Source organism: Kogia breviceps, chromosome 13 (genome assembly GCF_026419965.1).
Source record: "Kogia breviceps isolate mKogBre1 chromosome 13, mKogBre1 haplotype 1, whole genome shotgun sequence".
Classification (NCBI taxonomy): domain Eukaryota; kingdom Metazoa; phylum Chordata; class Mammalia; order Artiodactyla; family Physeteridae; genus Kogia; species Kogia breviceps.
In genome coordinates, this window is record NC_081322.1 from 11,671,740 (window position 1) to 11,699,118 (window position 27,379).

The 27,379-nt window shown below is 37.1% G+C and overlaps 1 protein-coding gene across 2 annotated transcripts in view; it reads right to left on the minus strand.

Moving 5' to 3' along the window:
- Positions 1 to 27,379, minus strand: part of COL19A1 (collagen type XIX alpha 1 chain) — a 363,734-nt gene that overhangs the window by 182,582 nt on the left and 153,773 nt on the right. For both annotated transcript variants that reach the window (XM_067011389.1, XM_067011388.1), the window contains exons 14-15: positions 19,948 to 20,001; positions 17,991 to 18,026 (exon numbers count right to left, since the gene is read on the minus strand). In XM_067011389.1, coding sequence (XP_066867490.1) covers positions 17,991 to 18,026; positions 19,948 to 20,001 — 90 coding nt within the window. The remainder of the gene's footprint in view (positions 1 to 17,990; positions 18,027 to 19,947; positions 20,002 to 27,379) is intronic.

Sequence of the window (27,379 nt, forward strand, 5' to 3'; positions counted from 1 at the left end):
ATTAGTATATGGTGCATTTTAGTAATTTGTGCACTAATGAGTAAAGTAGTTGCATTGTCTATTTATTGGTTTTTTTGTGAATGTTAAATGAGAAAATGTGTGCTAGCAGTTTTTATATTGACAAAAAAGACTTATCCTTGAAAAATATTAGAATCTGAGTATTTAAATACATTTGAGAGCTAACTCTGTGGAAATTATACTGCAATTCAATAGACGAATCAGTCTATATATAAATACTGTTTAAAACACAACCTTTTAGAAATGGGGTCAAACACTTACCTTACCTAATCACATTTATTTTATAGCGTGAATTAATTAAGGCTGTGTCAGTGTAACTCCAATTCAGTGCAAGCAACATCGAGATTAGTTGTGATGTGTCACATAAACCCCCCAGGATGTTGTTCCCATGCCACTTTTTAATCTTCTGGGTTAGTAACATGATGTGTCTTCTAAATAACCAGATTGTGAAACTATCAAAGCCAGGAACAAACCCCTTAATTTTCAAACTACCAATCAAACACTAGATAGAAAGTTGGCATGAAAGTTAATTATAATTAATGTTTTCTTAATATTTCAATGAAATGGAGCACGAAAGAAGTTATTTTCAAGCTTCTGATAAAGAGTAACTAGTGTATCAAGTGAACAAATCAAGATAATTTGAGTCGATATACTAATATAAAGCTGTAACAAGCAAACTATAGTAAGTAAAAGGACAAGGTGAACAGGATAGAAAAAGACTCTCCTGTTTGCACAGAACCAAAAGGCAGATGTGCGAGTGCAATATTTCAGCATCATTTCAACAAATGCTTTGATGACCTCCACACACTGACAATCATAAATTAGGAAGAGTACCTGATCTTTCACCAGGAATTCCACTAGCCACTTTAAGTGATTTTATTTAATTCTAACATCCCTAAGAAATATAATTTCGCCCTTTTATAGATGAGAAAAAAAAAACTTCCTAGAGATAACACTGCAAATAAGTGAGGGACCTGAGCTCTAAACTTAAGTACGTCTGACCCCAAAACCCTGTTCTACTTCTAATACATTCTACTTTTACTTCCAAAGAATTATTTGGAGCATAAGATTTATTTGAATACACATAATCTTAATCCATAAATTGTGTTTCGGGTAAATCGTATCATATTTAAGACCCGCAACATTTTTGATATATGAAGATATTAAACTTTCCAGAATATATTATACTGGGAAACTGAGAGTGGTTGTGAAACAGGATGGCACGCTATTAAAAAAACAGAATGAAAAGCCAACAGCATAGACTGAAGGGAAGTTAAGAACAGCAAAGCCCCAAAAGGCATCTAGGGATTAGAACTGGTCAGAAGCTGGAGGAGTCAGCTATACAGTTATCAGTGCTGTGGTAAATAAAAGAGCAATCATCTGCCAGGACTTGCCTAAAAAAAGATGCAATACACCAGGGCTGGTTGTTGGAGAAAACTCTCCATGAAGCTTGTGCATTTCTGCTTGTGTTGTGAGTGAGATGCTAACCGCTCTATGTTCTGAACTACCTTTTCACCCTTCAGGTGGTGGCCTAACCAGAAGGCGACCTAGAGAATTCAGATTTAATTCTGGCTCAGCCACCTAGACGCTCTTGTTGGCTTGATGTGGTTCTAGATCAGAAAGATAATGGCCACTTGGTTTAGGACACTGATCACTCAGCACCCTTATGACAGCCCGCCCAGCTAAAGTGACACACACAATGAGTCTCTGTAAGTTTTATTAAAAATGTGTGTGTCCTGCCTGATGTACCTGAATTGATTCTTCAAGTCAAGGGGAAAGGTCAGTTCAGAAACTTGGGAAAATCATCTGGTCTCCTAAGATAGACTTGGATGCTACAGGGGATTTGCTTAGCTGGTTGAGTGTGGGATTCTGGGGAACATGGTTGAGATCAACACTACAGGTTGGCCTCATCTATTTGCTTGGAGTCCTGTTAATAGTAGCCCTTGTTAAATGCTATCTGAGACAGATTGAAAGTTTGGTCCCAGCCTCTTTTGGTGAGGTCAATCCAAGAGGCTGAATGAGTGGCACACTCATAGGAAAATTTGCCAGAAACTCAGACAGTAGAGCAAGAGGAGTGGCTGTTTTGGGGAGACTATGGGTCTTCCCATGGGTCTTGCATGTTTCTGTGTATCTTGTGAGGGAAGTACTAATTGCCCTTTCATTCTGAACTATCTTTTTAAGGATGTTTGTATAGGAAAGCCCTTCCTCTGAGGCAAAGGGCCAGTTTTCTTGCAGTCCATTACAGAGGATTTGGATTCCCTAAGCTTGAGTTCCTCCATTGTGACACAAACCTGCTGCATGTGCAGCACCTACTCCTGAAGCCTGGCTGCAAGGACAACCCATGCAAACACGAAGCTCATGCTGCCTGATGCCATGAGCCGTAATACCTTTGTCTCTGACCCAGGAGTCTCATTTCTACTGCCAGGACCCATGAAACTGTTACCTTGCAAGTAGGGTAAAATTTCATAACTTTCATAGTTCTTGAGACTGGCAAGTCAAACCCTTTCTCCACACTGAGGATATATCTGACTTGACTAAACTACTCTTCATATTTAGTCTGTATCCTTTTAAAAATAATGTGACAAAATAGGATTTAAAGAAAAACATTATTACAGGGATAGATAGTAGATCATATGTAGCTAAACAAATGAGAATCCCTTAGGAAATGTAAAAGAGGACATAATAGAATTCTGGAGTGGGAAATGACCTTTAAAATCCCTAAATATTAGTAAGTGACATGCCCAAGGTAAAATAAACAAACAAGTAAATAATTAAACAAAAACAATTGCACCTTTCAGGATAGATTAGGGTTTCTAGGCTCCACATCCAGTGTTTCTTTACTTCTCAAAAGTTGACTTTAATAATGGACTAGAATATATAAAGCTTCTGTTCATGTCTGCAGTATAGTGAACAGAAGGTAGGATTCTTCAACTAAGGCGATAATTCCAATTGCCCACAAACAACATGTTTCTCAAACTGAATTAAAAAAAAAATCAGGGACAATAAGTGATATCAGAACCGCCATTCTGAAATTGAAAAATTTCAACATGGGAGAAGGAGAATCCCTGCCCTAAAGTAATTAGCTTCGGCTGGAAAGAGAGAATCTACTCTTCATTATGATGTTCAAGTTGGTGATTTTATATTTTCCTATAGATATTTTAACTGTAGGATTTGGTGATATTTTGTTTTCATAATATGTCTGTCGATGAAAAATATTTGTTTCCTCTACCTATGAAGAGGAAATATTTATTGGGTCCCTACACTGCACCAAGTACTTTTAGTCTCTGGGGTTACAGTTGTATATAAGTTAGACAAGGCTCTGTCCTCATGGAGGTTATACTAGAGGTAAAAAAGAAAATAGTTTAATTTAGTTTACATTTACTAGTTTTCTCAAGATGAAAGAATTCTACCCATAAAGACGACTATACAAAAGTTCTCTTTGAACATTTCTCAGCAAGTACTTCATAAAGGCCTCATTCCCATTGATGTTCATTCCTATTGATATTTTTGCCACTGAATAGTAATATAATAGTGATAAGAATACCTGCTAAAAGTTAAATAGTACTTACTAAGAGCCAGTCATTATTCAGAAGATTTTACATATACCATTTAATCTAATCATCACTGCAACACTATGCAACAAGAAATATTATCTCATTTTTAGAGGATGAAACTAGGGCACAGAAAATTCAAGTAACATGGTGAGGTTCAAAGCTACTGTCTGGATCCAGGGTCTGCATAACTCTTAAGCTATAATGCATGGATTTTTTGTTTGCTAAAATCAATGGAATCGTTCACTGTAATGAATATAATTCAAATCCTTTTAGAGAACAATCATTTTAAAATACCACTTTATAGATCAATGTAAAGTTTCTACCACATTTTTTTAAATGTTTAAACAGAGTAGTATTGAATTAAACTAATTTGTGTAGATTTATGACTTAAGTACATGTTTTTCTGCATATAATTTTTCAAAAGTCTTATCCATTTTATAATTTTCGAATGGCATTTGAGATACATTTTAAGGTATTTTTCTAGGTTGCTGAGCATCTCAACTTGAAATAAAATAGCTCTTTCATAACAGTTCTAAATTGCCAGTGTATAGCACTTTTAGGAAAGAAAGTTTTACTGTTGAGTGTTAAAATGTATAATTTAGAATTTTGGTGAAAACAATTTGAAATGTCTTTTGAAACAGAAGCAAACTATAAACAGCAGCGCAGAAGGAGCTATTCTCAAACCATTCATCTAATGAAAAATACATAAATCACCTCCTTGTCAAATGAGCTGAGGTAGGTTTTTCCAAAACATAAATCTTCTCCGAGGCTAAACATAAATCTTCCTAGGGCCTTAAGCATCAACTCCCCTACATTTCTGCACAGTCAATAAAAACAGATTTATAGTACAGAAACACCCTCTATTTTAAATCAACTAACTTATTTATGTAAGCCTTTTGCCCACAAATTTAAAAAAGCATTAATTAAAAAAAATATTTCAACTGCCTTCTTTCTCCTGATCCACTAGTACCCTAAAAATCCCAATATTGGCCTGGATCACCAGTTTCAGAAAGTTAATAAGAATTAACTACGAATTATGTAACTTTACTAGATTAATATTATTAATTCAAATTCAGGCAATCCATAGAAAGACCACATAAATAACAGATTTTGAAATGTAAGGAATTCGAAATAATCTTAAATTGAATTGCCTGTCAATTACTACGCTATAGTACATATTTTAATAGGTAAATATAAATATGTATAATTTATAAATGCCATAGAACATGTATTTATTCTGATAAGAACAGAAAGAAAAATTATGTTCTATGGGCATTTAACAAGAATTTTTCTACTTCATTCACCTAAAAAGAATAAGTTTTAGTTCCTTAGCAATTTTAATAAGAAAGCATCATTTAGTAGTTGAGGCTGTGATTTAAAGGTATTCAAAGTAAATAACTGTTTAAATTACAGCATGAGAATTCTAGTAAAAAAAAGATTTTCTCTGAAATAATGTTTTTGTGTAGGGCCAACAGAACTACTGTTCTGTTGTGTACCAATACTTGTACACTATTTGTATATTAATTGCAAACAATCAGTTTATAAAATGATCAGCTTTAACCATATGGTTGCTTTTTCTTAAACCAAATAGGTCCCAAGAGGGCAGTGACAATGAGTATTTCTGTGTCCCCAGATTTCTAGTGTCTAATATATAATTGGCATTCGAATAAGTAAAAGTAGGTAAAAGGGAAGGAGAAGCTAGGGAAGGGAGCAGGTCACCTACTGAACTGATTTTGTATCTTGCACACACTAATTTAGAAAAAAGCCTTATTTCAAGGCTCCCCTTAGGTGAATACTATATGATCTCTTGTGCATTAGGGCCATCTGTTAATTTGTCTCATTTGATCTATAAATGACCAGCTGAGACTGTCTCTCAGTTACTTTTGGTATTTAAGGTAGTTTTTATAGGGTGAAGCCTGCGCCCCCCTCCCCATGCCTATAACTCACATAAGCTGGATTTATCTGGGCCCCAGGACTGCATTTAAAGTATCATTTAGTGAGCATGCCTAAGACACTTCTGCTGTTGATTGACTTAACCTTTGGCTTCTGTGTAAACATTTGGTGCCATCTGGGTGAGAATTTAATGACTCCCCAAAGGGACATGGCCAGAGCCACACAGGCATTTTCCTGGGAACTAAAATAAGTGGATACACTGAAGTAGCAGTGCTGCACCTTCCTTCACCTGTCGCTTCTGACATGAGGTGCAAAGGCCAGAAGAGACAAGAAGGAAGGAGACAGAGGTGTCAGCCGACTGCTTCATTTCAGTAACAGTCGCTGCCTTGCTTCTGGAGCTTCAGCAAAACTTTACTGAAAAAACAGTAGTATATTATCTAGTGGAGGAGAGTTGGTAATAGTAAGGATATAAAACATACACAACAATTTTTTAAAGTTATATATATAAAGACGTAATACATTTACACAAAATTAAGATTTTAACAACAAATGATGAAGAATAAAGAAAATGTACTTATTATACCTGATTATTTAAATGTAAGGGTTTATATCTAATATTTAAATGTAAAGAAAAAGCTAAGGTAAAATGTCATAATTCAAATAACATGAATAAACCAAAAAATACTACCTTTAACAGAGGATTATTAGGTCAAAATCTTGGTGATTTCAGCATAATTTATCAGAATCTATTTTTAACATAAATTTGCATTATGCTCTTAGAATAAACTATATTTTGATCAAACAAGTTTGAATATTATAATAAGTTTTCCTTATTCAGTGTTGGTTTTAACTCACATAAATACGTATTTTCTTTGTAAGTTATAAATACCAACAGAAGAGACATTTCAAATTCATAAGTAACTCACTTTTCCCCCCAGATTTACTGGGATATAATTGACATATCACACTGTGTAAGTTTAAGGTGCACAATGTGATGATTTGAGATGCGTATCTACAGTGAAATGATTACCACAATAAGGTTAGTTAATAGCTCCATCATCTCACACAGACACCCTTCTTTTGCACGTGTGGTGATAACATTTAAGATCTAGTCTTTTACCCACTTTCAAGTATATAATACAACATTGTTAACTAGAGTCACCATGCTGTATATTAGAGCTCCAGAACTTATTCATCATAAAACTAGAAGTTTGTACATTTTGACCAACATTTCCCTATTTCCCCCACCCTCCACCCCTCCCAACCACTATTCTACTATCTGTTTCTATGAATTCAGCTTTTTTATCTTCTGCATACAAGTGGGAACATATAGTATTCGTCCTTCTGACTTATTTCATTTAGTATAATGCTCTGAAGGACCATTCATACTGTCACAAGTGACAGGATTTCTTTCTTTTTATGGCTGAATAATTTTGTAAGTGTGTGTGTGTGTGTGTGTGTGTGTGTGTGTATCTCCATGTTCTTTATCCATTCATCCCTTGATGGACACTTGTTAGGTTGTTTCCATGTCTGGCTATTGTGAATAGTGCTGCAATGAGCATGGCAATGCAGATATTCCTTTGAAATACAGTTGACACTTTAACAACACAGGGGTTAGGACTGCAGTCAAATATCAGTGTATAACTTTACAGCCGACCCTCAGTATCCATGGTTCCATATCCTTGGATTCTACCAACCATGGCTCGTATAGTGAATTCACATATAAATGGGAATTCATGCAATTCAAACCTGGGTTGTTCAAGGGTCAACTGTACTGACTGCATTTCTTTGGGATATATACTCAGAATTCGGATTGCTAAATCATACGGTAGTCATATTTTTAATTTTTTTAAGGATCCTCCATACTGTTTTCCATAGAGGCTGCACCAATTTACATTCCCACCAACAGGGCACAGGGCTCCCTTTTCTCCACATCCTCACCAACACTTGTTATCTCTTGTCTTTTTGATAATAGTCCTTCTGACAGGGGTGAGGTGATATCTCACTGTGGTTTTGATTTGCATTTTCCTGATGACTGGCAATGTTGAACGTCTTTTCATGTACCTGTTGGCGAAATGAATGTCTTCTTTGGGAAAATATCTATTCAGGTCCTTTGCTCATTTTAAAATGTGATTAATTTGGGCTTTTTGCTGTTGAGTTAAATGAGTTCCTAATATATTTTGTATATTAACCCTTTGTCAGATATACGGTTGTAAATATTTCTCCCATTCCATAGTTGCCTTTTCATTTTGTCGACTGTTTCTTTTGCTGTACAGAAACTTTTGAGTTTGATGTAGTCCCACATTTTTATTTTTTCTTTTGTTGCTGTACTTATGGAGTCATAGCCAAAAATTCATTGCCAAGACCCATGTCAAGTAGATTTTCCTTATGTTTTCTTCTAGGAGTTTTATAGTTTCAGCTCTTCTTACATTTAAGTCTTTAAATCATTTCAAGTTAATTTTTGTGAGTGGTGTAAGACAGGGGTCCAATTCAGTCTTTGGCATGTGATTATCCAGTTTTCCCCCAAATCATTTATTGAAGAGACTGTATTTTCTCCAGTGAGTGTTGTTGGTTCCCTCATCAAATATTAGTTGACTGTATATGCATGGATTTATTTCTGGGCTCCCAGTTATGTTCCAGTGGTGTATGTGTCTATTTATGTGACAGTACCATACTGTTTTGATTAATACAACTTTGTAATATAGTTAAGAGGTCAAGAAGTGTGATGCCTCCAGCTTTGTTCTTCCTTATCAGGATTGCTTTGGCTCTTTAGGGTCTTTCATGATTTCATAAGAATGTTAGGAGTTCTTTTCTATTTCTGTAAAAAAATGCCATTAGAATTTTGATAGGGATTGCACTGAATCTATAGATGGTTTTGGGTAGTATGAAAATTTTAACAATATTATTTCTTCCAATCCATGAACACAGCATATATTTCTATTTGTTTGTGTTTTCTTCCATGTCTTTCACCAAAGTCTTATAGTTTTCACTGCACATATCTTCTTCCTTCTTTGGTTAAATTTATTCCTAAAATGTTATTGTTGTTGATGCTATTGTGAACAGGATTGATTTCTTTATTTCTTTTTCAGATATTTGTTAGTGTATAGAAATGAAACTGATTTCTGTGTGTTGATTTTGTATCCTGCAGCTTTACTGAATTTGTTGATTATTCCTAACAGTTTTTTGGTGGAGTCTTTATATTTTTCTATATGTAAGATCTTGACATCTGCAAATAAAGACAATTTTACTTTTTCCTTTCTGATTTGAATGCATTTTATTTCTTTTTTCTTCCCTAATTTCTCTGGCTAAGACTTCCAGTACTATGTTGAATAAGAGCGGGAAGAGTGGGCACACTTGTCTTGTTCCTGATCTTAGAGGAAAAGCTTTCAACCTTCCACTGTTGAGTATGATGTTTGCTCTGGGCTTGTCATACATGCCCTTTATTATGTTGAGGTATGTTCCTTCTATAGCCAATTTGTTGAGAGTTTTTATCATGAAAGGTTGTTGAATTGTATCAAATGCTGTTTCTTTATCTATTGAGATGATCATATGATTTTCGACTTTCATTTTATTAATGTGGTATATCACACTATTTGATTTTTGAGTGTTGAAACATCCTTGCATTGCAGGGATCACAGTGTATAATCCTTTAAATATGATGTTGAATTCGATTTGCTAGTAGTTTTTTGAAAATTTCTGCATTTATAATCATCCCGGATATTGGTCTGGAGTTTTCTTATAGTGTCCCTATCTGGCTTTGGTATCAGGGTAATGCTTGCTTCATGTTAGGAGTTTGGAAGTGTTTCCTCTTACATTTTTTGGAACAGTTTGAGAAGAAGTGGAATTCTTTAAATGTCTGGTATAATTCGCCAGTGAAATATCTGGTCCTGGACTTTTCTTTATTGAGAGGTTTTTATTACTGATACAATTTTTTCACTCATTATTAGTCCATTCAAATTTTCTATCTCTTCATGATTCAGTCTTGGTAGGAATTTATCCATTTCTCCTAGGCTGTCTGATTTGTTGGTGTATAATTATTCATAGTACTCTCTTATGATCCTTTGTATTTCTATTATATTATTTGTAATGTCTCCTCTTTTATTTCTGATTTTATTTATTTAGTCTTTTCTCTTTTTTCTTAGTTACTCTAGCTAAAAGTTTGTCAAAACTCAGCTCTTAGTTTAATTGATCTTTTCTATTGTTTTCCTGGTCTCCATTTCATTTATCCCTGCTCTGATCATTGTTATTTTTTTGATTCTGCTAACTTTGGACTTTGTTTGTTCTTCCTTTCCTAGTACATTTAGGTGTAAAGTTAGGTTGTTTACTTGAGACCTTTCTTTTTCTTAACGTAGGCATTTATAGCTATAAACATCTCTCAGAATTGCCTTTGCTGCATCCCATAAATTTTGGTACGTTTTGTTTCCATTTTCATTTAAGATATTTTTATATTTCCCTTTTGACTTAATTTTTGACCCACTGGCTGTTCAGGAGTGTGTTGCTTAATTTCCACATATTTTTTAATTTTCCAGCTTTTCTATTTTTATTGATTTTAGTTTCAGACTGTCTTTTCTCCGTTGTATATTCTTGCCTCCTTTTTTGTAGACTGACTGTAGGTGTGTGGTTTTATTTCTGGGTTCTTTATTCTGTTCCATTTGCCTATATGTCTGCTTTTGTGCCAATACCATGATGTTTTGATTACTGAAGCTTTGTAGTATTATCTGAAGTCTGGGAGGCTTAGGCCTCCAGTTTTATTATTTTTCCTCAGGATTGCTCTGGCAATTCTGGGCCTTTTGTGGCTCCATATGAATTTTAGGATTATTTGTTTTAGTTCTGTGAAAAATGTCATGGGTAATTTGATAGGGATTGCATTAAATTCATATATTGCTTTGGGTAGTATGGCCATCTTAACAATACTAATTCTTTTAGTCCAAGAGAAATAGATATCTTTCCATTTCTTTGAATCATCTTCAATTTCCTTTATCAATGTCTTATAGCTTTCACTGTATAGGTCCTTCACCTCCTTAGTTAGGTTTATATCTAAATATTTTATTTTTATTTTTTGATGTGATTTTAAATGGGATTTTGGGGGTTTTTTTTCCTTTCTCTTTCTGGTATTTCATTGTTAGCATAAAGAAATGCAATATATTTCTGTATATTAATCTTGTATCCTGCAGCCTTGCTGAATTCTTTTATTAATTCTAATAGTTTTTGCATGAAGTCTTTAGGGTTTTCTATATAGAGTATCATGTCATCTACATATAATGACAATTTAATTTCTTCCCTTCCAACTTGGATACCTTTATTTCTTTTTTTTGTCTGACTGCTGTGGCTAAGTCTTCCAATTCTATGTTAAATAGAAGTAGTAAGAGTGGGCATCCTTGCTTGTTCTGGAAATTAACAGGAAGGGTTTCAGCTTTTCACCAATAAGTTATAAGTTGGCTATAACTTATAGCCAGTTGTTTTAAAAATAAAACCTCTCAATAGTTGGTTTGTCATAAATGGCTCTTATTATGCTGAGATATGTTTCCTCTATACCCACTTTTGTGAGAGTTTTTATCATGAATGAACATTGAATTTTATCAAATGCTTTTTCTGTGTCTATTGAGATGATCATGCGGTTTTTGTCTTCTCTTTTGTTGATGTGATGTAACTCAACTGGTTGATTTGAGTATGTTGAACCATCCTTGTGACCCTGGAATGAATCCAACTTGATCATGGTGTATGATCCTTTTCATGTACTGTTAGATTCATTTGCTAATATTCTGTTGAGGATTTTTGCATCTATATTCATCAAGGATATTCCTCCATAATTTTCTTTTTTTGCAGTGTCTTTCTCTAATTTTGGTTTCAGGGTGATAATGGCTTCATAGAATGACTTTGGGAGTGATCCCTCATCTTCATTCTTTTGGAATAGTTTATGAAGGATAGATATAAATTCTTATTTGTATATTTGGTAGAATTCCCCAGTGAGCCATCTGGTCCTGGGCTTTTGTTTACAGGGAGTTTTGTTTTGTTTTTTTTTAATTACAGATTCTATTTCACTTCTAGTAATCAGTCTGTTCAAATGATCTGTTTCTTCTTGACTCAGTTTTGGCAGGCTATATGTTTCTAGAAACTTGTTCATTTCTTCCAGGTTGTCCAATCTGTTGGTATATAACTGTTCATTGTATTCTCTTATGATGTTTTGTATTTCTGTGGTATTGGTAGTTATCTGTCCTCTTTCATTTCTCATTTTGCTTACTTGGGTCCTCTCTCTTTCCTTCTTGGTGAACCTGGATAGAGGTTTGTCAATTTTATTTATCCTTTCAAAAAACCAGCTCTTAGTTTTATTGATTTTTTAATTGTTTTTAATCTCAATTTTATTTATTTCCCTTCTGATCTTTATTATTTCCTTCCTTCTGCTGATTTTGGGTTTTGTTTGTTCTTTTTCTAATTCTTTTAGGTGATAGGTTAGGTTGTTTATTTGATGTTTTTCTTGTTTCTTGAAGAAGGCCTGTATCACTACAGACTTCCCTATTAAAACTGCCTTTGCTGCATCCCATAGATTTTTTTTTAACATCTTTATTGGAGTATAATTGCTTTACAATGATGTTAGTTTCTGCTTTATAACAAAGTTAATCAGTTATACATATACATTTGTCCCCATCCCATAGATTTTTGTAAGGCTATGTTTTCGTTGTTGTTTGTCTCAAAGTATTTTCTGATTTCCTCTTTGATTTTATCATTGACCCATTGTTTTTTTAATAGCATGACTGATTAGTTCCCATGTAATTTTTTTTTTCCTGTTTTTCTTTCTGTGGTTGATTACTAGTTTCTTACCATTGTGGTGAGAAAAGATGCTTGAAATAACTTCTATCCTCTTAAATGTGTTGAGGCTTGTTTTGTGTCTTAGTATGTGGTCTATCCTAGAGAATGTTCCATGCGCGTTTGAAAAGAATGTGTATTCTGGGGTTTTTGGATGTAGTTTCCTGTAGATATCAATTAAGTCCAACTGTTCTGTTGTGTCATTTAGGATCTCTGTTGCCTTACTGATTTCCTGTATGGAAGATTGGTCCCTTGATGTCAATATGGTGTTAAAGTATGCCACTATTATTGTATTCCTGTCAATTTCTCCTTTTATGTCTATTAGCATTTGTTTTATACATTTAGATGCTCCTATATTGGGTGCATATATGTTAATGAGTATAATATCTTCTTCTTGTATTGACCCCCTTATCAATATCTAATGCCATTCTTTGTCCTTTGTTATAGACTTTGTTTTAAAGTCTATTTTGTCTGATATGAGTATTGCTACCCCTGCTTTTTTGTTGTTTTCATTTGCATGAAATATCTTTTTCCACCCCCTTGCTTTCAATCTATGTGCGTCTTTCACCCTAAAGTCAGTCTTCTGTAGCAGCATATTATAGATTCTTGTGTTTTTTTATCCAATCTGCCACTCAACGTCTTTTTTTTTTTTTTTTTTTGTGGTACGCAGGTCTCTCCCATTGCGGAGCACAGGCTCTGGACGCACAGGCTCAGTGGCCATGGCTCATGGGACCAGCCACTCCACGGCATGGGGGATCTTCCCGGACCGGGGCACGAACCCGTGTCCCCTGCATCAGCAGGCAGACTCAACCACTGCACCACCAGGGAAGTCCTCAATGTCTTTTAATTGGCGCATTTAGTCCATTGACATTTAAAATAATTATTGATAAGATGTATTTATTACCATTTTAAACCTTATTTTCCAGCTGATTTTGTAGTTCTTCTTTGTTCCTTTCTTTTTGGTTTTCCTTTTGTGGTTTGATGGTTTTCTTTTGTATTATGCTTGAGTTCCTTTCTTTTTGGTTTTTGTGAATCTGTTGTATGTTTTTGATTTGTGGTTACTCCGGTTTTCAAGTATGTTAACCCAGAACTATATCTGCTTGCTTTAGACTGATAGTCATGTAAGTTCAGACACATTCTAAAAAATATATACATTTTTTTTACTCCCCTCTTCTGCATTTTGTGATTTTGATGTCCTATTTTACATCTTCATATTTATCTTTTTGCTGTTAATTTTAGTAATAATTGCTTTAACAACATATTTTTATTGTTTCTTTATCTTTGCACTGGCTTATTTAAGTGATGTTTAATCACTTTATATATTGGCCTTTCCTATTGTGTTTTTCCCTTTCCTATAGATTCTTGCTTCTTTTCTATTTAGAGAAGATCTTTCAATATTTCTTTTAGGTTAGCTTTAGTATTGCTGTATTCTTTTAGTTTCTGTCAGAGAAATTATTTGTTTCTCCTTCTATTTTAAATGATAATATTGCTGGGTAGAGTATCCTAGGTTACAGGTTTTCCCCTTTCAGGACTTTGAATATATATTGCCACTCCCTTCTGGCCTGCAAAGTTTCTGTAGAGAAATCAGCCTATGAGGGTTCCCTTGTAACTGACTCTTTTTCTCTTGCTGACTTTAGAATCCTCTCTTTAACGTTTGCCATTTTAATTATGATGTCTTGATGTGGGTCTGTTTGGGTTCATCTTGTTCAGAACCCTCTGTGCTCCCTGTACCTGAATATCTTTCTTTATTTAGGTTTGGGAAGTGTTCAGACATAATTTCTTCAAATACATTTTTGATCCATTTCTCTTTTTTTTCCTTCTGGAACTCCTATTACGTGTAGGTTAGCACACTTCATATAATCCTATAGATCTCATATGTTTCTTTCATTTAAAAAAAATTTATTTATTTTATTTATTTTTGGCTGCATTGGGTATTCATCGCTGTGCGTGGGCTTTCTCTAGTTGCGGTGGACTGGGGTACTCTTCATTGTGGTGTGCGGGCTTCTCGTTACAGTGGCTTCTCTTGTTGTGGAGCACGGGCTCTAGGCGTGTGGGTTTCAGTAGTTGTGGAACGTGGGCTCAGTAGTTGTGCCTTGTGGGCTCTAGAGCACAGGCTCAGTAGTTGTGGCGCAAGGGCTTAGTTGCTCCGTGGCATGTGGGATCTTCCTGGACCAGGGCTCGAGCCCATGTCCCCTACATTGGCAGGTGGATTCTTAACCACTGTGCCACCAGGGAAGCCCTCATTTGTTTTTTCATTTGTCTTTCTGTCTGCTGTTCTGATTGGGTGATTTCCATTATTCTATCTTCCAAATCACTAATTTGTTCTTCTGAATTATGCAGTCTGCTTTTAGCTCATTTTTTATCTCAGCAATTGAGTTGTCTAATTTTGATTGTTTCTTCTTTATAGTTTCTAGTTCCTTGTTACAGTGATCTGCATTTCTATTGAAAATCTTTCATAATTCCTTTTGCATTTTAATTCCCTCCTTTTTGAACTCAGAGGTCTAGTAGACTGAAGAGGTATGTTTCATTAATTGTTTTTTAGGGGATTTCACTTGTTCTTTTTATTGAGAGTAGCTCCTCTGTTTCTTCATTTTACTTATATTTCTCTGACTCTATGAAGTTAGGAGAAACAGTTATCTACTGTGGTCTTGGAGGGCTGTTTTTATGTCGGAGCATCCCTTTGTAGACTATGTAAGTCTAATATTTTTGCTGTGAGGGCTGTTTTTATAATGGATGCCTACCACATCTTTCCTCAAGAGTGTGATGGCTGTTATCCCCTTGATAGAGGGTATGACTGGTGTCGTGGTGTCCAATTCCTGCCCTGCATGTTGGGCGGGGCCTCCTCTTTGCTCCTTGGCTGTCACAACCCTGTTGGGGGTGGGGTCTGCTCCCCAGTTGTTTCAGTAGAAGCCCTGAAGGTTGGGTTTGATAAGGCTCTGCTGCCCTTAAGTGTGTGCTCTGTCCCAAGGAGGTGAGTGCTGAAGCAAGAGAGGCCCATGTGGTCAGTGAACCTATGTACCACCTATTCAGGCATCCACAGTTCTGCTCAGAAGCAGCCCAAGGTCATATCCCTTTCTCGGTTGTGTTTGTCCCAGACCTAGTGTAAGGCTGGCCCTGGGGATCAGGGCATTGTAGCTGCAGGAACTGAAGTGGTGTGCTGCCACCTGAGACCTAGGCCTCCTCTGTGGTAGGGCTCTCCCAGGGCCTCTCCCCCCAGATTCCAGCTCCAAGCTTTGTGTGAGGTGGGTGGAACTGGAGCACTCCTGCTGGGAAAGGAACCTCTGCACACTTCTCGCCAGGGCCTGTCTGCTGGAGATGTACGATTCTGTGGAAGGTGGCCCCCACTGGTGTGCACACCAATGAAGTCTGCTGCTGCACGGCCCACCTCCCACCTGCCCCCACTGTGGGAGTGCTGATTATGGGCTCAGGTGTCAGCCCCAGCCCCACAGCGTGTGCACGCACAAAGCCTGCCAATGGAGCAGTGCCCCACGTGGGCAGCCTAATAGTGGAGGGTCCCTATGGTGGGCGCACACCCTGCCATGTGTGCACTAACAACAGGCTCTGAGGTTACGCCTGGACTACACTCCAGGTCCTGGGGTCTGTCTATGCACAGCTAGACCGAGTCCTCCCCCAGGGCTCGTCCACAGAAGCCCAAGTTTCAGCTCCTACCTCCTCTGTGTACTGGCAGCTCCACCCAAAGTGCGTTTCAGGCTGGGAAGTCGGTAAGGTGGCAACCATCACTGCCAGTCTCTCTGTGCCCTGACTGCTAACGAGCCAGCACACACAGACTCCTCATGGGCAGAATCCAGGCCCCCTCCGGCTCCTCCATCTGTCCTGATGGACCTCCCAGCTAGTGAAGGGTTTCCAAGGGTGAGAGGCTGCCCATGCGGGCCTTTCCTCTTTCACAGCTCCTTCCCAGGGGCACCGGTCCTGTCCCAATACCTTTTTTTTTTTTTTTTTTTTTGTCCTACCCAGTTATGCAGGAATCTTTCTTCCAGCTTTGGCTGTATAAGAGATGTTCTGCTGGCTTTCAGCTGGTTTTCTGTGAGAATTATTCCACATGTAGATGTATTTTTGATGTGTTTGTGGGGGGAGGTGAGCTCCACGTCCTCCTAATCTGCCATCTTGACCTCCTGCTTTAGCGTCTCTCTCATATCTTTAGATAAGTGTAAAACTCAGCTTGTACTCCTTTGGTGTCTGCCAGATGAATAGTGCAAAGAGACATCTACAAGGTGCTACCGGGCAGAAAGATGTCAGCTGCCACTAAAAATCCACAAGATAGATATAGTCCAATATAATATTCTGGCTGAGGGGTCAAATTTGCTTATCGGGTGAAATGATACAGATAGAGATTGCATTTTGGTCTTCAAACACAAGTTGAAAACAACTAGGTAATCAGATAACTACGTGGAATGATTGAACACATAACTCAGTTGAAGAAAAGCAAGCATGTGATTTACATAAAATGAGCAGGCTTAACTCGAAATCACTATCAAATAATTTAAGAAATAAACTCCACAAATTATAAAAATTGAATAATATGCATTTAAGGTCTCCTCTCAAATAGTTTTTATTTCCGTCTTGAAAATCAAAGCTTCAAACAGAAAATTCCACTGTGAATTGAACTTGGATAGTCCTAAGGAAGTCATTTGTTTGGTTCCTTAGATTTTCCAATTATGAAGAATATTTGCCCTTCAAGTGAGCATTGCAAAGATGATCTGTGTAAGACATTATTAACATAGTGTTCATAATGACATTTTCAAGTACAAAGATAAATAGGAATGTTATCCAAGTCACACAGCCTTTGTGAGTCCTGTGCTGCTCCACTGGAAGACCCCCATCCAGACGCTAGAAGACTTCTTTACACCTAACCTTCTATGATCACGACAGGTCTCGGAAAACTGATGATTTAAATTCTTAATTTATGTCATTAGATGATAGCAACATAAAATTCAAGAGACCTCAGGCTACACATGATCTTATTTAAAAGCCTTTCCTCTTTTCCATTAGGCTTAGTGTCATTCTCAGACCAAATCTTTAAGTTAAATGAGAAACCCTAATGGACGATGAAGAAAATCAGTAACAGCAAATTGTATCCAAATATAAAAGCATTACATACGTATGATTAAATGTTTAATAAGTGATGAACCATTTAATTGAGAACAATCCCATTATGCGCACATTATAAACTTTTCTCATAAATCTGTTTCTGAAATACTTCCATTTTATCATGTGCAAATCTTAGAAGCAACTCACATAGGAAAAAACGACAGTCTTGAACAGGTTTTGGAGAATGTAACAGTTTAAATACGTAGCTATATGTATACATTGGGTGATTAGAGTTTATTTTGTTCTTTTACAGTTTTTAGAGTAAACAGAACTGTCTCTGCTTCCAGTAACTTTAAATGTCATGTTAAGGATGTACAATCAAACTTTTAAGGGGCAAAATTATGAACCACATGGAGGGTGGAGAAAATTGCTTAGGTTAGGTACTGCTTCCAGGCTTTTCTAGAACTACCTGCATGACCTCGGGTTAAGCCCTTCAGTGTTGTGGGCAGATGCCCCATCTTTAAAATCTGGAGGTTTGCCTAGATCTACTCAAGTCACTTTCAGTTCTCAAAATATCCAGTGGCTTAAATTCTGGTTTAATCATGATGTAATGTGAATAATAAACAGGTTTAACGTATTTCAGTTTTGAATTCTGATTTCAAGAATACTTACAGTTAAGGCTGGTGGTCCTGGAGGTCCCAGATCTCCCTAAAATAGATGAAAGAAAAGCTGCAATTACCAACAGTCCCTTTTTGCTCATGTTGTTTATAAATTTTCTGAATGGATCGAAGCAATATCTAGATAAATCTGGAAGAAAAGGAGAATTTTACCTTGATAAAGGTCTCTGCACAGTGAAAAACTGATCATGTGCTTTTAGCTCTCATGATATAAATATCGCCTTGTGCATCCCCATGCTTTCTGCAGAGGCAGAACTTGTTTTGAAAAGCTAAAATAATCTAGTTTCCATTCTTTTGTCTACGAATCCAAAATTAGAAAGAATATCTCTTCAAATATGGTTACTTGCCAAGGGAGCAGCAGAAATAATAAGTGGGTCTCCCCACTTCATGCCTTCCAGCTGCGAGAAGCAGCCCCACTGCCTCTTTGAAAGCTTTGCTGAACTGGCCTTGCACTTGCCAACAGTTGTATGAGGCTTTGCCTATATTCATGTATTTTTAAATACTAACGTTGCTTTGCTGACCTATGTGAATACAAATTACCAGGTGGATATACTGACAAACTATTCAAAATCTAAAAAATATGGTTAACCTGAAAGTTTATCATTTTCCAATTTATAAATATGTCACCTATATGCTTTATTGTATCGGCATCCCTATTTATTTCATGAGAACTCTTAGTCATTAAGATCAAGCATCAATGAGAAAGGCAAGATAGAGGTAAAGGATTAAGAAGTACAAACTACTAGGCATGAAATAAATAAGCTACAAGGATATACTGTTCAGCACAGGGAATGTAGCCAATATTTTACAATAACTTTAAATGGAGTATAATCTATAAAAATTTTGAATCACTATGCTGTACAACTGAAACTAATATAATATTGTAAATTAACTGCACCTCAATAAAAGAAATTAAGTTTTTTTTAAAAGGTAAGTGTTAGAACGTTAAATTTGACAGACTCTTAGGGACCCTCCATCTCATCAAAACCCCTCATTTTGCAGACAAATAAAGTGCCTTTGGTGAACTGAATAAAGTCACTGCTTAAAAAAATGTCAAGCATCACTGCCATAATCCCCCTTCAAATGGACACGGTGGAACCAACACCATGTGGCATGGGGCACTGGCATGCTGTATTCTCGTGTTGGGAGTATCTCTATGACGTTCTCTTTTTTGATCGAACATTATCACCTCAAAAGTGAGGACTTAGCCTTGTGTAATCATTATTTTGGGAACACCTGAATAAAAATAACCGATAGCTGTTAAAGAACATTGATGTAGCTTAAATCAGTCATTGGGGACCAATTTGCAAAGTCAATTTTAATGTAGAGGTAAATATTGAAGGTAGACAAAGATTTCTAAATGTGCTGAGAATGGAGAACAAAATACAGTGCAAAACGTCTACACGTACAATTGTCATCAAACTAGTATCATCCAAGGACCTTACTCAAAACAACTTTTGCTTTTACTATCTTTTAATTCTCTTTTCAAGGTCCCTGCCAATAGGCCACTATAAAATGACATATGAGAAAGGGTGTTAGGAAATGGGGCATTTAGATTAAGACTGAGATGCACAGTTAGCCTCCTTCCCCCCAAAGGCCGCCTGCTTCACCATCGTGGTAGCAGCTCAGTGCTATTGGCAAAGGTCCCTAGTACAGGACATGGCTACTAATTTGGTGATGCAATACTTAATGCTGTTAAGCAAGGGAGAGAAAAGGGAAATCTTATAAACACAAATTAATGCTGACTCGCAATTGTGCATTTAATCTCCTCAAACTAGTTAAATGAACCAAAAGGCTTTTCTTCTTGTTCAGATGCTTTTAACATAATAGCCTTTGGTGAATTTTAACAAAATTAACTTATGGCAGTTAAACAGTGTCAATGAAAAGTCACTTCATAGGTTCTCAGGGTTTTCTTAAGAAAAGATTGGCACTTTCCTGGGTGAATACGGTACCTTTTCTCCTTTGGGGCCGGGTGGACCATGAGGACCCACGTCACCTTTCAAACCCTGTGCAAAGAACACAGCTAATGTGATTTCCATATACAGTTCACAGAAAGCTTGAATTTCTAACAAGTCATTGGTCGCAAAATAAATCATAATTTACTGAACTCTCAAATCCCATTTTCAGTGTGTAGTATAGAAAAACTGGCTCTAAAATGATGTACAACATCTGCGCTGTGGTGGGTACAGATACATTAAATCAGTGTGAGGCCGCAATACTGCATATTTGTGCAACTTTGCTTCCTGCTAAAATTACATTAATTCACCATCTGGGAGAACATCATTTAGATCTATATGAGCTTCTAAGTATCCACTTTGGCTTAAATTTGTAGATGTTGTAAATACCTCTGATTTAGCATTGATTTGGCCTTTATAAAGCTTGCCCCCCAAATTCAAGATTTAAATCAAAAACATTTTTTCATCTCTATCGAGAAATCTAATAGTGTGTGGGGGGGAAAGGGATGAAGGATGTATTCTTTTCCCATCCCTCACAAAGCTGGAGCTAAAATGCAATCTCTCTCCTGTTTTAAAGTCTGGTTTAGTTCTCTAACTCCTATTTCTTTTTTTACCTGGATTTATAAAGCTATCAAATAAAACTATATAAGACATAGACAGCATATCAGATAAATATATTCATGAGTCTTCTGGACTCTTGGGTGTTTCAGTAGGTATTTGGTTGATCTGATTCAGAAATGACAGCTGTCAGGAACACAATAGATTTCACTGGAGGAGATCAGTGCTACAGTTGAATGTATTCATAGTGTAAACAGAAAGAAAATTAAATAGACACGTCCCAACTGTATGGTAAATAGGAAAAAATATCTTTTCTCATCCTTAATTTAACACATTGGGTGAGGGAAGAACAATAATGGAAAAAAGAAATATTCTGAAGCCACAGAATGCACAGTAAATCCAAGCATCTTCCTGTTCCTAGCTGAGGCATCCAGCTCTTACTGCTCTGACATTTTGTAGTGAATAAACAATGCCAAATGCCATCACTGTAGCTACTCGATGTAGAAGCTGAGGATGAATTTAAAGGAACAAAAGTAAATGAGATATTTTAAATAATCTTGTTACAAAGAATATGTGAAAACTGTAGCCTTATACTTTAAGAAAAAAATTTAATGGGTGAAAACATCTATTCAATCATTGGTTAAAACAAACACCTTTGTGGTGCATAAACAACTTTGTGGATAAAATTCATAGCTATGTTCCTTCTATCATTACCTCCACATATTTATAGAACAAGGATGAGTGAAAAATTAAATCATATCTGAGATGTGATATTCTCCTTATTATTTAAAATACCCATTCTTTCCCAAATCAAGCAACACATACTCTATTTATACATGCCTCTGGAGTGAAACTTGGCATCAACATATTCTGAACACTTGTGGAAAGAAAATGGCTATTTCTGTGATTACGGTTTATTCTTAGTTCGCTCATGCATTTATTCAGTAGACATTTGCTGGATACCCTTTGTGCAGTCACCCCTACAGTTGTCAGATCTGTACTGCCCAATAGGTGGCCCTGGGCCTCATGTAGCTTTTCACCCAGACTAGGTGGCTAGTCTGAATGGAAATGTGCAGTGAGTGTGCAATACCATTGGGTTTTCGATATTTGGTACAAAAAAGAATGTACAGTAGCTCATTAATAATTTTTCTGATTTTTCTGTTGATTATGTATTGAAAAGATAACATTGTGGATATGGAATTAAATAAGATATATTATTAAAATTAGTTTCACCTGTTTATTTTTACTTTTTAAAATGTGACCATAAGAAAGTATAGTATACTTACCTTTGTCTTGAAATTGTAATATTAGATTTTAAAATATAATATATTATACTTTATTTGTACTAGAGAGTGTTATTGAGAGACACAAGAAAGAACAGGAAGTTGACAAAGACTCCCTCCTTAACGAAACTTGAGCCAGGCCTCAACTTCGGCCCCATCCTGTCTGTCCTTGGCTTGCTTGGCCCAGTTTTAGCAAGAATCTTGTTCAGTCAGTTTAGAAAGAATTCCCCAGCCCTGATATCTGATCAAGTCCCTCATCGCCCTCTTCGATGCATAAGTCTTTGGTGTGCCTTTAGCAAGAATCGTGTTAAGGCAGTTTAGAGAAAATCCCCCAGCCTTGATGTCTGCTCTTAGTAATATTCCATTCGCTGACTACGTCGCTCTAACTCCTTTGCTATAAATTCCCACTCTTCCTTGTTGCATTCAGAGTTGAGCCCAATCTCTCTTTCCTATTGCAATACTCATACTGCAATAATCTTGAATAAAAAACCTTCTTTACCATTTTAACAAGTATCATTATAACTTTTTCAATAACAAAGTCAGGATTCCTGACCCAATGGAATTCACGTTATAGAGGAGGGTGACTGACAATGAACAGGTCCACGGGCTGAATGTGATGGGTGCGGGGCAGAGGCTGCTATTTCAGTGAGGGTAGTGGTGGAAAACGGCCTCGGGGTAGAGGGGATGTTTGTTTCACAGGATCCAGTCATGCAGTGATCCTGGAAAAAAGTGTTGGGGCAAGCGGAGGGACCCGTGGGTGAGGCAACAGCAAGCACAAAAGCCCTCTAGGTGGAAGGAGTGTCATGAGCAGGTAAGGGGGAAAGAGCAGGAGGTGAGGTCAAGGTTAGTCAAGGGTCAGAGCACATAGAGAACTGTAGGCCATGGAGAGAAGGATGGGTTTTGTTTTAAGTGCAAGGGGAAGCCATTTAGGGTTTTAGCCTAGAAATGGCATGATTTGACTATGTTTCCAAAAAAAGATAGTTTTAGCTGCAACATGGAAGTAGATTGTACACAGCAAGAGCAGAAGCAGAAAAGGGGGTCTCACAGCAATGCAGGCAAGAGAGCAAGATGGCTGAGGGTGCGGATGGACTTGAAGAAACGCTGGTGTAGGGCCAGGGAAAGGGAGGTACCAAGGCTGATGTGTATTTGGCTTAAGCGACTGGCTATTCCACTCACTGACCATATCTCTCTGTTCCTTGGCCATAAATCCCCACTCATCCTTGTATTCAGAGTTGAGCCCAATCTCTCTTCCCTATTGCAATACTCAAATTGGGATAATCTTCAATTAAAAGCCTTCTTTACCATTTTTAAAAACCCTCAGAACAGGAGAAAATATTTGCAAATGAAGCAACTGACAAAGAATTAATCTCCAAAATTTACAAGCAGCTCATGCAGCTCAATATCAAAAAAACAAACAACCCAATCCAAAAATCGGCAGAAGACCTACATAGACATTTCTCCAAAGAAGATATACAGATTGCCAACAAACACATGAAAGGATGCTCAACATCACTAATTATTAGAGAAATGCATATCAAAACTACAATGAGATATCATCTCACACTGGTCAGAATGGCCATCATCAAAAAATCTAGAAACAATAAATGCTGGAGAGGGTGTGCAAAAAAGGGAACACTCTTGCACTGTTGGTGGGAATGTAAATTGATACAGCCACTATGGAGAACAGTATGGAGGTTCCTTCAAAAACTACAAATAGAACTACCATACGACCCAGCAATCCTACTACTGGGCATATACCCTGAGAAAACCATAATTCAAAAAGAGTCATGTACCAAAATGTTCATTGCAGCTCTATTTACAATAGCCAGGAGATGGAAGCAACCTAAGTATCCATCATCGGATGAATGGATAAAGAAGATGTGGCACAGGGCTTCTCTGCTGGCACAGTGGTTGAGAGTCTGCCTGCTGATGCAGGGGACACGCGTTCATGTCCCGGTCCAGGAGGATCCCACATGCTGCAGAGTGGCTGGGCCTGTGAGCCATGGCCACTGGGCCTGCATCTCCAGAGCCTTGCTCCACAACGGGAGAGGCCACAACTGTAAGAGGCTCAAGTACAGCAAAAAAAAAAAAAAAGCTGAGGCACATATATACAATGGAATATTACCAGCCATAAAAAGAAACGAAATTGAGTTATTTGTAGTGAGGTGGATGGACCTAGAGTCTGTCATACAGAGTGAAGTAAGTCAGAAAGAGAAAAACAAATACTGTGTGCTAACACATATATATGGAATCTAAGAAAAAAAAAATGTCATGAAGATCCTAGGGGTAGGACGGGAATGGAGACACAGACTGACTACAGCATGGACTTGAGGACACGGGTAGGGGGAAGGGTAAGCTGTGACAAAGTGAGAGAGTGGCATGGACATATATACACTACCAAGCATGGAATAGATAGCTGGTAGGAAGCAGCCGCATAGCACAGGGAGATCAGCTCAGTGCTTTGTGACCACCTAGAGGCGTGGGATAGGGAGGGTGGGAGGGAGGGAGACACAAGAGGGAAGATATGGGAACATGTGTATGTGTATAACTGATTTGCTTTGTTATAAAGCAGAAACTAACACACCATTGTAAAGCAATTATACTCCAATAAAGATGTTAAAAAAAAAGAAGTGGTACATGTATACAATGGAATATTACTCAGCCATAAAAAAGAATGAAATAATGCCATCTGCAGCTACATGGATGAACCTAGAGATTATCATACTAGGTGAAGTAAACCAGACAAAGACAAACATCATATGATAGTGCTCCTATGTGGAATCTAAAATATGATGCAAATGAACCTATCTGTGAAATAGAATCAAGGACACAGAGAACAGACTGGTGGTGGTCAATGGGGAGGGGTTTGGGAGAGGGAGGGAATGGGAGGTTGGGGTTAGCAGATGTAAGCTTTTATATATGGAATGGATAAAAAACAAGGTCCTACTGTATAGCACAGAGAACTATATTGAATATCCTATGATAAACCATATGGAAAAGAATACATATAAAAAAGATAGTGTGTGTATATATATATATATATATATGTATAACTGAATCAATTTGTTGTATAGCAGTAATTATCACATCGTAAATCAAATATATTTCAACAAAAAAAATAAAAAATAGTTGTCTTGAAGAGTTGTTCTGAGACTCACATGTTGTAAAATTACTTAGCACAGCGCAGACACTTAATAAATGTTGCTTTTACTTTTCAAGCCCAAGTCTAAGGGCTAGTTAATTGTTCTGTCCAGTTCTGTACTCAGTTTGATGGATATGTAACACCTGTTCTTTAACTCACATAGAATAAAATGCAATTGGGAAGTACTGCACTCATCGAGCTTCTACTTTTATTGGCCAGTGACGTGGGACAATGGAGCTCATGTCCTCCTGTGATCAAGTACTATGTTGTTAAGGCCATGGCATCATAATACACTCCAAGAAGTAGATCAGTAATGCTTTCCTCAAGTGCAATTTTTCTCCTCATGTGACATTAGTGTTGCTATCAATGGATATTGATTACTAGGGAGAAAAAGACACAGCACTCACCATAAGTGAGTGAGAATAAAATGGAACAGACTCTGAATTTAATACTGAATAAGATGGGCATCTATTATCAAGGTTCTTAATAAAATCTGTGTATATAAAGATGCTCAAAAATCACAGTAGTGGGCTCTGTATGTTATGAGAGACAGGCACTCTTATCCAAATGCAAAATGAACTTATTTACAAACCAGAAACAGACTCACAGACATAGAAAACAAACTTACAGTTACCAAAGGGGAAGGGGGGAAGTAATAAATTAGAAGTTTGGGATTAAAATATACCACCACTAAATATAAAATAGATAGCCAACAAGGACCTACTGTATAGCACAGGAAACTATACTCAATATCTTGTAATAACCTATAATAGAAATGAATCTAGAAAAGAATATCTATATCTATATCTATCTATCATCTATCTATCTATATATATGGCTCACTTTGCTGTACACCTAAAGCTAACACAACATTGTGAATCAACTATATCTTAATAAAAAATTTTTTTGGCTTCCCTGGTGGCGCAGTGGTTGAGAGTCCGCCTGCCGATGCAGGGGACGCGGGTTCGTGCCCCGGCCCGGGAAGATCCCACATGCCATGGAGCGGCTGGGCCCGTGAGCCATGGCCGCTGAGCCTGCGCGTCCGGAGCCTGTGCTCCGCAGCGGGAGAGACCACAGCGGTGAGAGGCCCGCGTACCGCAAAAAAAAAAAAAAAAAAAAAAAGCAAGCTGAAAGCTGAAGGACAGTATCACAACTAAAATTATAAAAGCAGGTAGACCACGAATTAACTTTTATTGGATGACCTACTTACTGGTGGTATGTAGCATCTTTAAACATCATTTGATACAAGGTAATGTTATTTGTTAAAATTTTTAACCCATTTATTCATTATTTTCACCATCTTCCACCCACTGCATCTTGTTCCCTAGCAATGGCACCACAGCTGTCGCCAGGCGATACCGCGGATCTGTGATTTCAGTATTTTTGTATTCAGTATACAGATTGCATTGGTGTAAGGAGATTAACGTGACCATTTTAGAAACATCAGATGCTGTAATTCTGATAAGAGTTGTTTGAAAGACAATAACAGAGATGCAAAGGAGAAGACTAAATAATTGAAATCTACTTTTCCAAGATTACATAACCCCACAAAAAACAAATAAAAAGATCTATCTATCTACCTATCTCTATATTAGAGAAAATGTGCTTTATTTAAGTTTCTAATAATAGCAAATGTTTATATAGCTCTTACTGTATGCAAGGCACTGACCTAAATGCTTTATGTATGATGACTCCTTTAATCATAAAAAAAGACTATGAGTTAGTGTTATTAATATTATCATCCTATTGTGCAGATGAAGAAACAGGTACGGAGACAATAAATAATGTACTAATTAGTATGCCAGCTGGACAGTGGTAGAGCTGGGACTTGAGCCCAGGTGGTCTGGCTTCGAAGATCATGGTAACAACTTTCTCAGATTCCCCCTCAAGTCTGTTTTAGGGTGCCATTGTTGAATGCATCTCATAGTAGGTCACAGTCAAAATCACTTAATTATAAACTAGAATGTGTGAAGCTGAGGACGTGGGTTCGTGCCCCAGTCCGGGAGGATCCCACATGCCGCGGAGCGGCTGGGCCTGTGAGCCGTGGCCACTGAGCCTGCGCGTCTGGAGCCTGTGCCCTGCAAAGGGAGAGGCCACAGCAGTGAGAGGCCCACGTACCACAAAAAAAAAAAAAAAAAAAAAAAAGAAAGGCAGAGCAAACTGTCATGAATGCTGAATGATTTTGGTTCATGGAGTCAGATTATTTTACCATTGAAAAATAGACAATGAGAAATGCGGCATGACTTAGTGGGAAAATTAAGAGACTTTTCAGTCAAACAACAAGGGATAAAGGCTGATTTTACCATTTTCTAAAAGAAAATTTCTTAATTTCATAAGCTCTTATTTCTTGCCTCTAAAAATAGGGATGCTATCACCCCTTGCACCTCTACCCCATAAAGTTGGGGTAAAGACTGAATTTCAAATTCATCATGAAAACAGTTTTCTG